Source organism: Paramisgurnus dabryanus, chromosome 4 (assembly GCF_030506205.2).
Source record: "Paramisgurnus dabryanus chromosome 4, PD_genome_1.1, whole genome shotgun sequence".
In the NCBI taxonomy this organism is placed as follows: domain Eukaryota; kingdom Metazoa; phylum Chordata; class Actinopteri; order Cypriniformes; family Cobitidae; genus Paramisgurnus; species Paramisgurnus dabryanus.
The window spans coordinates 42,081,242-42,096,113 of record NC_133340.1 but is presented as its reverse complement, the minus strand read 5'-3'; the positions used below and the strand labels follow the sequence as shown (position 1 = coordinate 42,096,113).

The following is a 14,872-nucleotide window of genomic DNA, read 5'->3' as shown; positions in this document are numbered from 1 at the left end:
CATAAGTGAGGTTCAGTGCTGCAAACGGCCAGGGGTGACTGATCTGAAATCTTTTGTGACTGTCTGTGAAATCCAGGCTAAAGTTTCATAATCTAATGGTGGGTACACACCAAAAGAAGTCCAACAAACCACCTTATGCTTGTTCAGTTGGTCTTTTACTGCCAACTGACTAACAAATAACATATGCGTACAGTCCATAAGATCACTGGGAAAGCAGAAGCAAGTGAACAAAATGAAGAAAGACGTGTGAAAGGGCGTGTGGAAAAACTGAAAGTAGAGGAGACGTTTTAGGGAGATGTGAGAGAGATGACAGCTAGCGTCTGTTCCTGCAGCTGGCCCTTGCCCCCCACCTCTCTAAAATGCACAGCAGGAGTCATTATCATAGGTGGGGGGTGAGTTCACACCCATATTACCACCTTACCCTCCTATTAATATCCAACCAGCACACACACTTCATCCGATGTTAACTATGTAAGCACTCATATCTGTCACACTAATGGCTATTGTTATGCTGATACGCACAGTAGGACTGACACACAGGTTGATCCCACTTCAATCACAATGGAACAGTTAAAGCAAGATAATACATGATCTAAACAGCATGTGACACTGGTTTCACAGAACTACACATAGCGTGAAGTGGTGGGAGGGGCTTAATATGAATTTTTGTGGGGACCATCATCTAATTGTTATTATACAGATAATTATTTTTAAAACATTCATTCTAATTTTATTACTGTTCATTGTATTTTAAATTTTTGGGTGAACTTTACCATTATGCAGCTATATATAATTTTCCCATATTTTTTGGTAGGGCTGTCAACAGTTATGATATTTGGCTAACGATTAATTGTCTAATAAATTGTGACGATTATGCTGAATAATTGCCTATTTTAGTCTACATTTAATAATCATACATTTTTGCAAGGATAACCATTAAATATTAATACACATAAAACATATTTAAAAGAAATTATTTAATGAATATTTCTTTCAAAAACTAAAAATTCATCATAAGAAATAAACATAATAAAGTGTCTGAAAAATAACAAAACAAAACAAATATTATACCAGAACTGGCCTTAAATAGTAGCAAAGTCATATGGACCACGTCTGTAGTGGTAAAAAAAAAAATCCTTATGGATCCTTAAAGGGACACTCCACTTTTTTTGAAAATATGCTCATTTTCCAGCTCCCCTAGAGTGAAACATCAACTGATCTCCGGGTCTTGCGGTAGCATTTTTAGCATAGCTTAGCACAATCCATTGAATCTGATTAGAACATTAGCATCACGCTAAAAAATAAAAACCAAAGATTTCCGATATTTTTCCTATTTAAAACTTGACTCTTCTGTAGTTACATCGTGTACTAAGATAAACGGAAAATTAAAAGTTGCGATTTTCTAGGCAAATATGGCTAAATACTGGCCGAAAATAGTCCCCTTGGTTACTTTTAATAGCAGGGGACTATTTTCGGCCAGTGCGTAATATCACTACGCCTGCTACAGCCATGTTACATCAGCAAAGTCCTTGATTATTACGCCAGTTTGAGAGTATAGTTCCTAGCCATATCTGCCTAGAAAATCACAACTTTTAATTTTTCTGTCAGTCTTAGTACACAGAGTAACTACAGAAGAGTCAAGTTTTAAATAGGAAAAATATCTAAACAGTTTGGTTATTTTTTTTGTGCAATGCTAATGGTCTAAGCAGATTCAATAGATTGTCCTAAGCTATGCTAAAAGTGCTAGCGCCAGACCTGGAGATCAGCTGAATGGATTCCAAAACGGTAAGAATCAAATGTTTAACTCTAGGAGAGCTGGAAAATTTGAATATTTTCAAAAAAAGTCATATGTCGCTTTAAGAATAGCATCCTTCATTTCCCTAAATTTGGAGTAGCTGTTTTGGAAATGTATGTATAACCTGGCAGTTCATACTACTTATCAAAGTTTTGCAGCATTTCTATTTAAATGCAGTTTTTTCCACTGTATTGAATCTGATACATTCTCGTTTATACAGTTGCTACAGCTCCCCCTTGTGTTTTTTAGAGAGATGTGCAATCATTGCGGTGATCTGAAACCATTGCGATGTGGTCAAACAATCGCAATGAGACAATTATTTAATCATTGTGACAGCCCTATTTATTGGTATAAGTAAAATCCACTATTCAAACTGTATTGTGTTATTAGGTTAAAGTTTATTTGGAAAATTAGATCTGTTTGAAAAGCTTTCTTATTGATGTTTATCCAACAAGACATGTGTTAATAACACTGCGAGAAAAACTGTTAAAAATATTTATTTTCTAAAATTCAGAGAGTCATTAATATTACAAACTTAACATGAACAAAACTGACAAACAGAGTAACAGATTAGGAGCTTAAAACAAATAAAAACATGACAGACATTTAAGGATGAAGACAGAAAACAAATAAAGGTAACGGGTATTATAATAATGCTGCAAGAACAACTCCATCATCAGAATTTAGCTTAAATTAAAATAACCAAAGATATTTTTACATTGATAAAGAGCATGACAAATAATACTAGTACGAGGCAAACTGATGGACCTTGTCATAAGTAGTGAAATACATCAGACACTGTAAACAGACCTCTATTAACTAAGGATGTAATGCAATGTCACTCTGTCGGTGACATCATATGCTCGAGGTGGACAAGATGTCTTCTACCAGATGTTTGTATACCCAGGCGTCACCTTTGAGCCGTTGCCGACGAATCCCGACCACCTCTGGCTTATGCAGCAAACACACCTCCAGCTCGAACTGCATGGTCACCTTGCCAAAGTCCGATTGCGTGCGGCACTTCAGAGTATACCTACCAGAAAGATCAAACATTGCAATACTTCAAATATAACAAATTGCTATGGGTAATACATATAGTGTTTGCCGAATATAAGACATCATTTAACGTACCCTTTCTGAATGAAGTCCACATTCTTCTCCGGTAAGATGCTGAGAATCTGATTCAGCACTTGATCTGCATTAGTGTGACTGGTAAGGGTCACATTGTATTGAGCCTGAAAAACATCATGAAAAAAAGTTTCTTTGAGTTTTTGATCTACGGTTTCTTACACCTGAAAGCACCTAGAATGAATGAAGTCGTGAAGTTGTTCCAATAATAACACTGAGATGTATCCGCTTAGGGAAAACTCGTTTAGTTTAACACAACTGTGTGTAAAAGCAGGACAACCGAAACCTTAATTTTGCGTGGCCCATCTCGTGGTCCCCTCTTTTTGCTGGGTGTGAGCATCGTGATGACTTTATCCAGGCCTCTTTCCAGACTACCAAACACTTTTCCACCCTTACGCTTCTGTCCACTGTCTACCTGACAACCTGCAAGATCCAGGGATCGAGACCTGGACACATGGGAAACGCCATTTAGAAAAACACAAGTGAACCAATAGCATTGTCAGCACCCTTTAATAGTGTATCTCATTGCAGTTATGTTAAAGAAGTAGTCCACTTTAAAGATGGGGTCCATTGACTTTGAGTGACTTCTGAGAATCAGTGGAAATCTAACAGGTAAAACGCTTAGACATGACATCTTTAAAGGTGAAATTATCTTTATTAATATTAGAATACGTTTAAACCGAGTTTTAGGTAAAGATAAACAGGTAAGCTATTCATGGACTGAAATGAAAAGAATTTGTTATTTTTGTATTTCCTTATTTGTGCTAATGGAGTACAACTTCTGGGACCCATAATTGTTCTTTGCCCATAACATTCAGAAACTTTTTGTACCTCCTCTCAGGGCTGAAAGCCAGCATATCCAGCTCTCCCTGCTGAAGGTCCATCTCTCTCCTGCGGGACATTTCTTTAGAGGCACTGGCCGCTCCTGCACACACACACACAAAATACAAACACATGTCATTACATGCTACACGTTGCCGGCAGCACTGGGAACAGTGACACGTACACCTGTCAGTACGCGCTTCGGGAGTTGTCTTATACAGTACGCACGCAAGCTCTGTCCCCGGTGTGCTGCTGTCCGTTCCAGTGCAGAAGGTGCTGTGTGACAGTAACGATGTGACCGCAGTGTATGTTGGGACATAATGACTTTTCCCAAGACAGACACACACTCACTCAAAGTGAATCAAACTATAGACGGTTTCAGCAGTAACAACAAAAACAAAACGACTTTCGTCAAAAAAAAGTAGCTACTGGTTAACTTCACAAAAGATCAATAACCATAGAGTAGGTTATTTCTGATAACAGGCAAAATAAACACCAAGTAGATTACCTTAGTTCATATTTCATATCTAAGCATATCAAAAACTACACTGAGCTCACGTTACTGTGTAAAATTAATGCATACAACGTTTACTACAGATTAGCTGCCAAACCTCCCTTCACACAGGGGTGATTTATGATCGCCTCTCGTCTTTAGGAAACCAAAACATTTGTAATTTATGAAGAGGAATTTGTCCCAGAGTTCAGTTTAGCCACTAGCCAGGCCATTGAACAAACAGAGATGGGAAGTTCAGTATTTTACACTTAAAGCCCTGTTTTCAGATTGTTTCTGATGAAATAGAACGGTTTTGACTGAAATTTCGACATATGCGGCTGCCCCGAGAATTTTCGGGTGTTTGTGTTTCACCTCCCACCTCTACAATGGGTTTAATGGTGCACTGGAACAATCCTTCCTAAAATGCATTAAACTTTCGTTTACAAAGACGTGAAACTCACCAAGTGGTCAGGGGTGTTCACTAATATGCTCACACAAAAATCGTTGCAAAATACGCATTCCAACAGGTTTTATCGTAGTTTTTGTCCAACTCCATTGACTTGTATTAGATGTGCTGTGAGGTACGGTATTACTCCGCGCCGGGAACTTTGTTTCTATTCTTGCAATGGGCAAAGGCGGATTATCGCCACCACCTGCGCTGGAGTGTCTATTATTCAAGCTCTCAGCGGAAGAATATACGGGTGTGAGGCGTTGGAAAAATAGGTCCACAAGTTAACAACGAATGCTAAAACAGCTGTTGGAAAGCATCTTTTGCAGCGATTTTTGTGTGAGCATACCAGTGAACACCCCTGACCACTCGGTGAGTTTCACGTCTTTGTAAACGAAAGATTAATGCATTTTAGAAACGATTGTTCCAGTGCACCTATACAGCCATTGTAGAGGTGGGGGTTGATACAAGAAACACCCGAAAATTCTCTGGCCAGACGCATATGTCGAAATTTCAGTCAAAACCGTTCTATTTCATCATAAACAATCTGAAAACAGGGCTTTAAGTGTAAAATACCGAACTTTTCCTTTAAGTTTCGTCCAGACATGTAAACGTGACAATGCGTGTGCGTACGATAAAACAGTCTATACATGCTACTTAAACTGTATTTATCCTCGTAAACAGCTAAGTTGACTATGCTTATTGTTGGCTACTTAGACAAAATGTTAAATATTCAAGGCGATTAAAAAAATGAGAGCAAAGCTTCTGCCAAATGAATGTATGTAAATGTAAACATGCAGAATAAACCGGGCTTAAACATTTTGGAAGTACTGTGATAAATAATGAAGATGATAATTTTAATAAATGAGTAAGGAGGTATGTTTGTGTAAGGATAAATGAGGTAAGCACACACTTGTCGGTACCCATTGAATTCCATAGTATTTGTTTTTCCTACTATGGAAGTCAATGGTTACAATCAGCTGTGTGCTTACCATCATTTATCGGAATACTTTATTTTGTGTTTATCAGAAAAAGAAAAAAAAACGTGAGGTGAGTTTTCAGTTTTAGAGTGAACTATCCCTTTAAAGCCTCAATTACAGATAACATTGACACTTGATAGTGCAGTGATGTTTCATTTTATTCGTTATCAAGCTTACCTCGGTTTGTGTCACTGCCTGTGTTTATAATGTTGTTGTTGGGTGTTGTCGCAACAGTTCTGTTGGATCGGGTGGCCTTTCTGCTGCTCATTGGAGTTCGGGGAGCAGGAAGAGCAAAGACATCTCTATCTGAGCTGTTTACAGCCAGGTTTTCTTTATTTTCTCTGGTCCGTTCACGTCTCTCTGGCTTCTGTGGGCGGGGCTTTCCTCGCTCTATAATGGGGGACTGACCTATGTCATACCACCTCTTCTCTGATGATTCAGAGGTGAGAATCTGAAAAAGAGATCCCAAAACTATTTATAACAGTCTCACAATGTTCCCTAACAATTAAGGTTGCAGGTTCATGAACTTCATACAGGGTTCCCACACTTTTTGACTTTCTGATACTTCATGATTATTGAATTGATAGATTTTTTTCTTTATATAATTTATACAGATTGCACAATTTTTACATTTATTTGGCGGATGCTTTAAAGGGGACATTTCACTATATGTTTTTAAGACGTAAAATAAATCTTTGGTGTCTCCAGAGTACGTATGTGAAGTTTAATCCCAAAATACCCCATAGATAATTCCTAACAACATGTTCAAATTTCCACTTTGTAGGTGTGGGCAAAAATGTGCCATTTTTGGGTGTGTCCTTTAAAATGCAAATGAGCTGATGAGATGCAAACTCTGATCTAGAGGTCTTCACGGGTCCACTTAGATCCGAAAACCCGAGGTCGGACCCGAGGCCCGATCCGGGTCTAAAAGTTTAATGTGTGCCTCGGACACGGTTCGGGTATAATATTAGGGACATCGGGTCTCATCGTGTGTTTTTGCCGAACGGACCAAAAACCCGAACTCTCACGTGTGTGCCTCAATGTCCTTCTTAAACCTCTCCTCTGTTTGCCAAGAGCGCTTACGACTTTGTGTGGCTGGCGGTAGTTAAATTTTCGTTGAGACAGACATGGCAGTCAATGTACATTTTAGCGGTTACCTGGGTGTCATCTTCAAACAAATGGAGCAGTTCACCAGATTGGTTGCGAGACCGGCAGGGTTTCTTTCTTTCTGACTGCTGTGCCGTTTACATTCGGGTCCAGACGGGTTAACAAAAAAAGCCACTGGTTCGGGTCGGACTCGGGTCTATTTTCTCAGGTTGTCTCGGGTCGGGTCTTTCTTTAAAAAAAAAAATTATTTATGCACATCGGGTTCGGGTATAAAGTGATTTGGGTCATTTCGGGTCGGGCTCATTTCTTTGGACCCAAGAGGACCTCTACTCTGATCGCCATACTGGTGGTTTTTTGTAACTCAAATGTGCTGTCAAATTATTTTCTTGCTCTTTCTCTCAGCACTAAAAGGCAGCACCGTGGTTGGAAAGTGCAGATTAAGGGGCAGGATTATTATAATAAGATCCCCTTCTGACATCACAAGTGGAGTGAAATCTGAATGACGTATTATTTCACATGCTTACAGAGAATGGTTTACCAAAACTAAGATACTGGGTTGTTCTTTTTCACATTTTCTAAATTGATAGAAGCACCGATGACCCAATTATAGCACCTAAACATGGAAAAAGTCAGATTTTTATGATATTTCCCCTTTAACCCAAAGTGACTTACTCCTAAAAAGTGTTCCTTGTAATGTGCCACGTGTGATCCCTTGAAATCAAACCCTTATCTTTTGCGTAGCAAAACAATTCTTCACTAGCTGAGCTACAGGAACACTTTATTTTTTAGAAATATTCATTATCTATGAAATAGTCACTTAAATAATTCCCAGGTAAAGTATGTTTATGGTAACTCCATATACAATCCATCTCTAAAAATAAAATAAAAATAGCAAGTGAGAGTAAACGGAAATGAGTGTGGTTAAATGTAAAAAGAGAGAGATTTGTGGGATATAAGCAGCACAGGACTGAAAGAAAGGGCAGACAAATAGAGAACAGGGTAGCTAACCATGCGTGGAGTGTTTGTGGTGTGTGTGTTCTTGGGTGTGAGAGGGGTCCAGGAGTTCTCGTCATCGCCGCAATCAAGGGGGAAGACCACAGAGCCCAGCACCACTGGGTGAACACCATCATCATCCTCACTGAAGCGTAGACTCTTCTTCAGCTAACACACACACAGGAATGTAAAATAAAGTACCAGGGCTAGCAGTATTTGTTGGAATCTGTAACTATACCAGCACTGTACCATGTTATCACATCATGTTGTTTTTTGTAATAAGTGTGGTGTGAACTGAACATTGTGTTTATGAAACTACAGCATGCTTTAAATAACTCTTGTGATGCTGGATTTGTGAATAAGGGAGACTCACTTGTATGTCTTGTAAAGGAGAGCACGTGGAGTCAAGCACAGGGCGCTCGGCCCTAAGACGGACAGGTCGACCTTGGCGCTTTTTAGCCAGCAGTAAAAGATAAGTCGCTGTCATGTGGTCATACTTCCACTGGAGAAACACACATTTGTGTGATACATTTACAATGAAGGCTTAAAACAGTAAGTCACTAACTATAGAAGTGGCTATGGCTGATAGACTGGTGTCTACTGACATCTAGTGGTCATAATTAATACATTTAAAGAAAGGTGTTTTAAATAAATATTTTACCCAAACATAAAAATGATCTTATAATGTACTCATCCACATGCCATCTAAGATGTATGACTTTCTTTTTTTAATAAGTGATATACAATACTTTGCAAACAGTTTTAGGCCACCATTAGATTTGTTGTTTTTGCAATGTTATAGTGATCATACATAATTATTACTCTGTCTCTTTATTAGAATATAATCAGAAAATGCAGGAAATATATGTATATAGTATTATAAACAGTATAAAAGTATAAGCTGAAGTGTCAAGTATTTAGGGTAAACTCCCCTTCCAGCTGCAGGATCTCTTAAACCTAAATAAAATTAAATCCTAATTTCTAATTCTAATCGAATGACTTCAGTCTCCTCAAAAAAGCTCAAGATGTGTTTCATGCCAAGAGAGGTCACACTAAATTCTGACTGATGCCTGAAAAAGACATTTAGATCTAAAACAATGTTTTTTTCTTTTTAATTTGGTGTAGATATTTCCTGTATTTTCTGTTTGTGTCTTAATAAAAAGAGTGAAAAATAAATATGGATGACATTAAAACTTTGCTAAATCAACAAAGTTGGTGGTGGTGGCCTAAGACTTTTGCAGATCTGTGGTACTGTATGGGATAGTATATGAGCGCAAGTAAATTATGAGAATTTTCATATTTGGATACTTACAGATCATTACTACACTATCTACTTGTAACTTTACTTTTTATCTGTAGTCTTTAAAAAAACAAGCATTTAAGAATACTAACATAAGAAACAAAAAATACATCCATCCAAAATAAAATCTGCAATTAAATATTAGAAAATATACATGTATGCAAGTCTCATCTTCTTACAACGTAAGAAAAATGGGTTTGGTTTCTCTACCTCTGATACAATTTGGATTGTGCGTTGCCTGGATTGTTTGAAAGCCACCGCCATTTCAGTGATACAGTCATCATCAATATGACCCAGCTAAAAAAAAAAATCATACAAAATTTACGATGGGTTCAAACAGGGCTACTAGTTGGTTTATGAAGTAGAATAAGATAAGTTTAAATAAAGCTTCCTCTAGTTTTTATATCAATACGGCAAATTTAATATAGAATCTGGACCTTCTTTTGATAGACCCCCCCACACATACACAACTCAGGCAACAATGCCGGTTAGTAGACACGCCCCTTACTGCTGATTGGCTACAAGTGTGTTTTGGTAGTCGGCCCGACTCCCCTCTCCAAAGTGTTTTTTAAAAATCATGCACCCTGCCTTTACTATTGAATCCACAGAACCCAAATATTCAAACAAGTGCTGTTGTGGTTTAAATGGAGATGACAAAAAGGATCTTGCAAGCAAATGTAACTGCAAAAGTTTACAAAAAATGTAAGAGCTCATCTTACAGGATGTTTACTGTGCCACTCCACTGGTGTGCTGTAACCCTTCAAAACCCAGGGATGATCAAGCAACTGTTTCACTGTCAAACGCCTCTTTGGGTCCACCTGCAGGTAAAGTGAATGAACGACAATGAAACAGTGTTCCCCTTAACAAAAACAAATATAAAAGTAGCAGATCATACACAGTACCTGCATCATCTGGTTCATAAGCAGAATGCTTCCGGGTGAAAGCCAGTGTGGGTGACTGTAGGTTCCTCTCTGTCAAAATACAAGCAAATATTTTTAAAATCACACAACACATTTTTTAGCTGTTTCCAGACAAATCGCACGGTGGCAAGCAAGCAAATTCATCACCAAGGACAAACAGACATGTAAATCAGATTAAACTGCTATACCCAACACCGCACAACAAAAGCTGAGATGGATTTAGATATGGATGGACATGAATAAATCATTTCTTATCAATGCACAGCTGAACAAATAACAAAACAGTAACAGATGAAGTGGTAGAGTCATATCGCTCACATGAAACACAAACTTACTGAGATTTTTCTGTAGAGGACCATACAATTGTCATCATCAAATGGCAGAAAACCACACAGCAGAGCATAGAGCAACACACCCATACTCCACACATCAGCCTAAAACACAATCATATAAAGCTTTTTTACTTATAAACTGTAAATAAACTGGACTGCTAAAATATGACAAGTAGCATACACGCTGCACACTGACCTCAGAGCCAATGTATGCCTTGCCCTGAATGAGTTCAGGAGCTGCGTATGCTGGACTGCCACAGCAGGTCAACAATTCATAACCCAAGCCACCCTAAAACAAAGAAACATTAACTTTCACAATGTCTCACAAAACCAGATATCAATATCTAGAGATTTATTTTTTATAAAGAAAACAAAAATCGATTTATAATAATAGGTTTGATTCCCAGTGAATGCCAAACTGATAGATTGTGTACTAAGTAACTTTTGATAAAGTGACTATAAAATGCATAACAGTAATGTAAATGTATGCAGTAGAAAAAGCGGATAGATACACACCTTGGGTTTGGCACAGAGGCCAAAGTCAATGAGTTTTAGGTTATGATCTTCATCGATAAGCAGGTTTTCCTAAGATCAGTAAAAATAGTTATTCCTTTAAATAATCAAACACAGTTAAATGCAAGACATCAGTATACAAAAACTATTTATAAAGGAGCTGTTTTGATGGACTAACTGGTTTGAGGTCCCTGTGGGCGTAGCCTTGGCTATGAACGTATGCCAACGCAGAGATGATCTGACGGAAAAACACCCGAGTCTCCTCCTCTGATAACCGATCTTTGGCAATGATGTAATCGAAAAGTTCCCCACCAGGACAGTACTAGAAGTAATGAGAGAGACAGATACATATAAAGACTCATATATTTTAATGAACTCTAGAGTCAAGGTCGGAGTAAAACATACCTCAAGCACCATGTAGATCTTGCTTGATGTCTCAATGACGTGATAAAGACGACACACGTGTTGATGACTGAGGTTCTTCATAGCCTCAATTTCTATCTTAACTCGAGGCAGGTCATCCTAGAAATAGATAGCACACACTTAAAATAAAAAATGACTCTTTCATTAAAGGAAAACACCACCGTTTTTCAATATTTTACTATATTCTTACCTTAACTTAGACAAATTAGTACATACCTATCTTTTTCAATGTGTGCACTTTTAATCTTTGTACAGCGCCTCGTAAATGTGTTTGCATATAGCCTAGCCCCATTCATTCCTATGCCACCAAACACTTCCATGTTTTTTTCCTATTTAAAGACTGTTACAGGAGTAGTTACATGAGTAAGTATGGTGGCACAAAATAAAACTTTTGTTTGGAGCCATAAGAATGAATGGGGCTAGGCTAAATGCTAACACATTCAAGAAACGCTGTACAATGATTAAAAGTGCATGCATTGAAAAAAGATAGGTGTGCATTAATTTATCTAAGCTGAGATAAGAACATATTATACCACGGGTCTGTTGAATGCTGCATTCTGATTGGCTGAGAAATGTTCCGTGGGTATGCATTAATTTCTGATAACCACACACCTAACTTGTAAAGTGTCTTAAAAATAGGCACCAGAGCAATGTTTGTGGTAACCGTGGTATAAGAGGAATAATTAAAGACGGGCCATTGAATTATAAGAAAATAATGCACACCCGCGGTGTAACGGTACTCCGCTTCGCATCGTGCCGCATTGCACCTTGGGTGTGCATTATTTTCTTATAATTCAATGGCCCGTCTTTAATTATTCCTTACTTAAAATTTTGAAACATTTTGGTGTTTTCCTTTAAAGCAACAACACATATTCTTATAAACAGTATAAAATGTGTTCAGAAGTGTATTTATCTTCATGTTCAACATAATAGTAATGTGCTTTGCTTTAATGGAGGTAAACTAGACAAAATGAAAGTTAAATCTGAATAAGTTAGTTCATATATATAATCATCTAAATTATGATTATGGATATTGTACAGATAAGGTGTAATATCCCTAGAAATATTTATTAAAGTATTTTTGGAAAAGCATGACTAAAGTCACCTTACCCCTAGGTCTTTCTTTTCCATTATTTTGATGGCCACTTTTTCTCCTGTCAGTAAATGTCTACCAAGTTTTACCTTGGCAAACCCACCTGTGCGTTAAAAATAAACTTGCATAAAAAGACTTGAAATTTGATCAAATACACTAAAGACTGATCATTTTAAGCAATAAAGCCACAAAACACAATCAGGAGGAGACATTACCTGAACCAATGGTTTCATAAACCTCATAATGCTTAAGAAGTTCAGAGGCGTTGTCTGCAGGCATAGTGAAATCCTTCAGACCTGTCTCAAAAACAGCACTAATTCATTAGCACAGAGCACATTTATGTTTATTATTTTACACACTGCTACATTTATTTAGGATGCCTTTTATCACATATTTGCAAAATGAAGCAATTGATGACATGATCAAAACAGAGTACGTTTCGATCAGGTATATTTCATTTATTTCACCTTCTTTTAAATTACGGAATATGCCAGAATATCATTCAACACTTAAACCGATGTAATTGTTTTGTACTGTGGAAAAAGATCTTGCATTTTTGTAAAGACAAACATTCTTGTATTTTCGTCGACTGATGAATGCGTTATTACAGTTTTAAGGTAAAACTTTAAAATGTAGTTTAATATCAAACTTAAGCCAGCTAAAAATGAACTATGGTGTACGTTGTCGTCTTTGTAAAAAGGTTTGTCTAACATAAACAACATAAGACTTAAGTTACTCACCAGCAGTTCTCCAACGTTTAGCTTAAAAACGATAAAAACAAATTCAACACAAATGGTGGGTATACTTAACGCTAAAATATAAAATGACGTTGTTAAGATTTCATTTCTTTCTAATCCCGTTATTAAATTAAAACTGTCGAAACATCCTCCATATAAACATCTTTTAAAATTTGAATCTCCCACTTCCTACGTCTGATGATGACTTCCGGTTTCCTGTTAATGTAAAAGTCTCTCGCGGTAAACGCTGTTTTTTTTTAAGTGACGCAAAGAATTTACAGAATAAAATTTGTAATGAAAAAAAAAAAAAAACCGTATCTACTTAATTATTGTATTTAGGAAGATATGTTGTATTGGTTGAGTTGTTAATCGATTATTTGTTATAAATTGTTTTAGGTAATATCGACCTACATTTTTTTCTGTGATTGAGAGTATGCCAAAATAGGAAAACCTAAATATATTAGGGTATTTTTAACTGCCAAAGTAGAAAATGAAATGATTACACACTTTAAAAATAAGTTTACTATTTTGTATAAACATTTTAAGATATTGGCTAAATGTTTCCTGTTTAAGCTTTCTTACGTATGTAACGTAAGAAAAAACACACTGCACGCTAATAACGTTACAACAAGCTTATCAATGCCCTGTCCCTGACCATTATGCTGGGTGTGGTTATTTTTTCAAAACGTAAATCTTGTTTATTTTTTGTAAAGTTTCTTTCAGTAAATATTACTTTAGCTATCTTGTGCAGAATTCTGTTTATAAATGTCTCCCTTACTCCTTACTACAGCAACATGGACCAAGGTAAGAAATAGTAAGTATAGAAAAGAGTATTTCTTTTCACTGAAGTCACGTCTGTGCCAATTTTGAAATATTTATAATATTTTGTATCCCAGATAGCACGTCTGTAAGATGTCTGCTAAAGATCTGGGGATCTGGAATACATCTGCTGTGTAAAAAGCAGTTTTACATACATTCTAAAATCATAAACATTACAGACATCTACTAAACGTCTATGACCTGAAACGCGGATGAGCAAACACTTAAAAAAAATATTGCAGATTTAAATGCAGACATAATAGACGTCTCCAAGATGTAGGCTTTGTGTGCTATCTGGGATATGTGTATCTTACAATGCATAAACAACACTTGGGTTAGATAGCAAGCTGGTTGTTGTTATTCGGGCCAACGAAGTTCATTAACAAGTTATCTTAAAAAGGTATTTTATGTGTAATATGTAGCATTGTTTTTCAATGAGTTTCTATTGACCAGATATCAATTATATTAAAATTTTGTTGGTAACTGGTTGTTGATGTCTTTTATTGCATTTTCATTTACTTTAATGTACTACAGGTAATTGAAAACATGACACTTAATGGAAAAAAGCAATAGTAAGTAACAGATAATGGCACATAGAGGAAAAGATAGCTTTTAATATTGTATATTCAAATTATGAAAACAAACTTTGGTTATTTAAAGTTCATTTTAATAAGGTGGGTAGTACTGCATTACAAAGTCTGTTTAAACAACTCTTTCACTCACTGGTCATCCTCTCAGTCATGCATTCATGTATGTTGGCATGCATCCCGCTTTTTCAAGGTATACAATATGTTTATGCCTTACAGCATGCCTTTCAGGAATAGCATGGCAGCTTTTTGGTATTTAGACATTTTGCACTGCTAATGACTCTAAATGTTTCTAACAGTTTATCTACAATAATGTAATTTTGCATGATTTTGGGAGCAGAGTTTTGTGAAAACTTTGATTACTGATAAAAACAACCTAATA

General features: G+C 36.7%; 1 protein-coding gene across 1 annotated transcript; it reads right to left on the bottom strand.

Moving 5' to 3' along the window:
• Positions 1–2,278: 2,278 nt before the first annotated feature.
• Positions 2,279–13,278, bottom strand: melk (maternal embryonic leucine zipper kinase). The gene is made up of 18 exons (XM_065274981.2): positions 13,088–13,278; positions 12,563–12,643; positions 12,365–12,450; positions 11,237–11,353; positions 11,010–11,153; positions 10,835–10,903; positions 10,515–10,607; positions 10,322–10,420; positions 9,969–10,037; positions 9,786–9,884; positions 9,277–9,363; positions 8,140–8,268; positions 7,782–7,934; positions 5,844–6,117; positions 3,755–3,848; positions 3,210–3,369; positions 2,927–3,030; positions 2,279–2,828 (listed from the first exon to the last, which is right to left on the bottom strand). The coding sequence occupies exons 2-18, from the start codon at positions 12,624–12,626 to the stop codon at positions 2,651–2,653; spliced, it is 2,019 nt and encodes a 672-aa protein (XP_065131053.1). The 5' UTR covers positions 12,627–12,643; positions 13,088–13,278; the 3' UTR covers positions 2,279–2,650.
• Between the last annotated feature and the right edge of the window lie 1,594 nt (positions 13,279–14,872).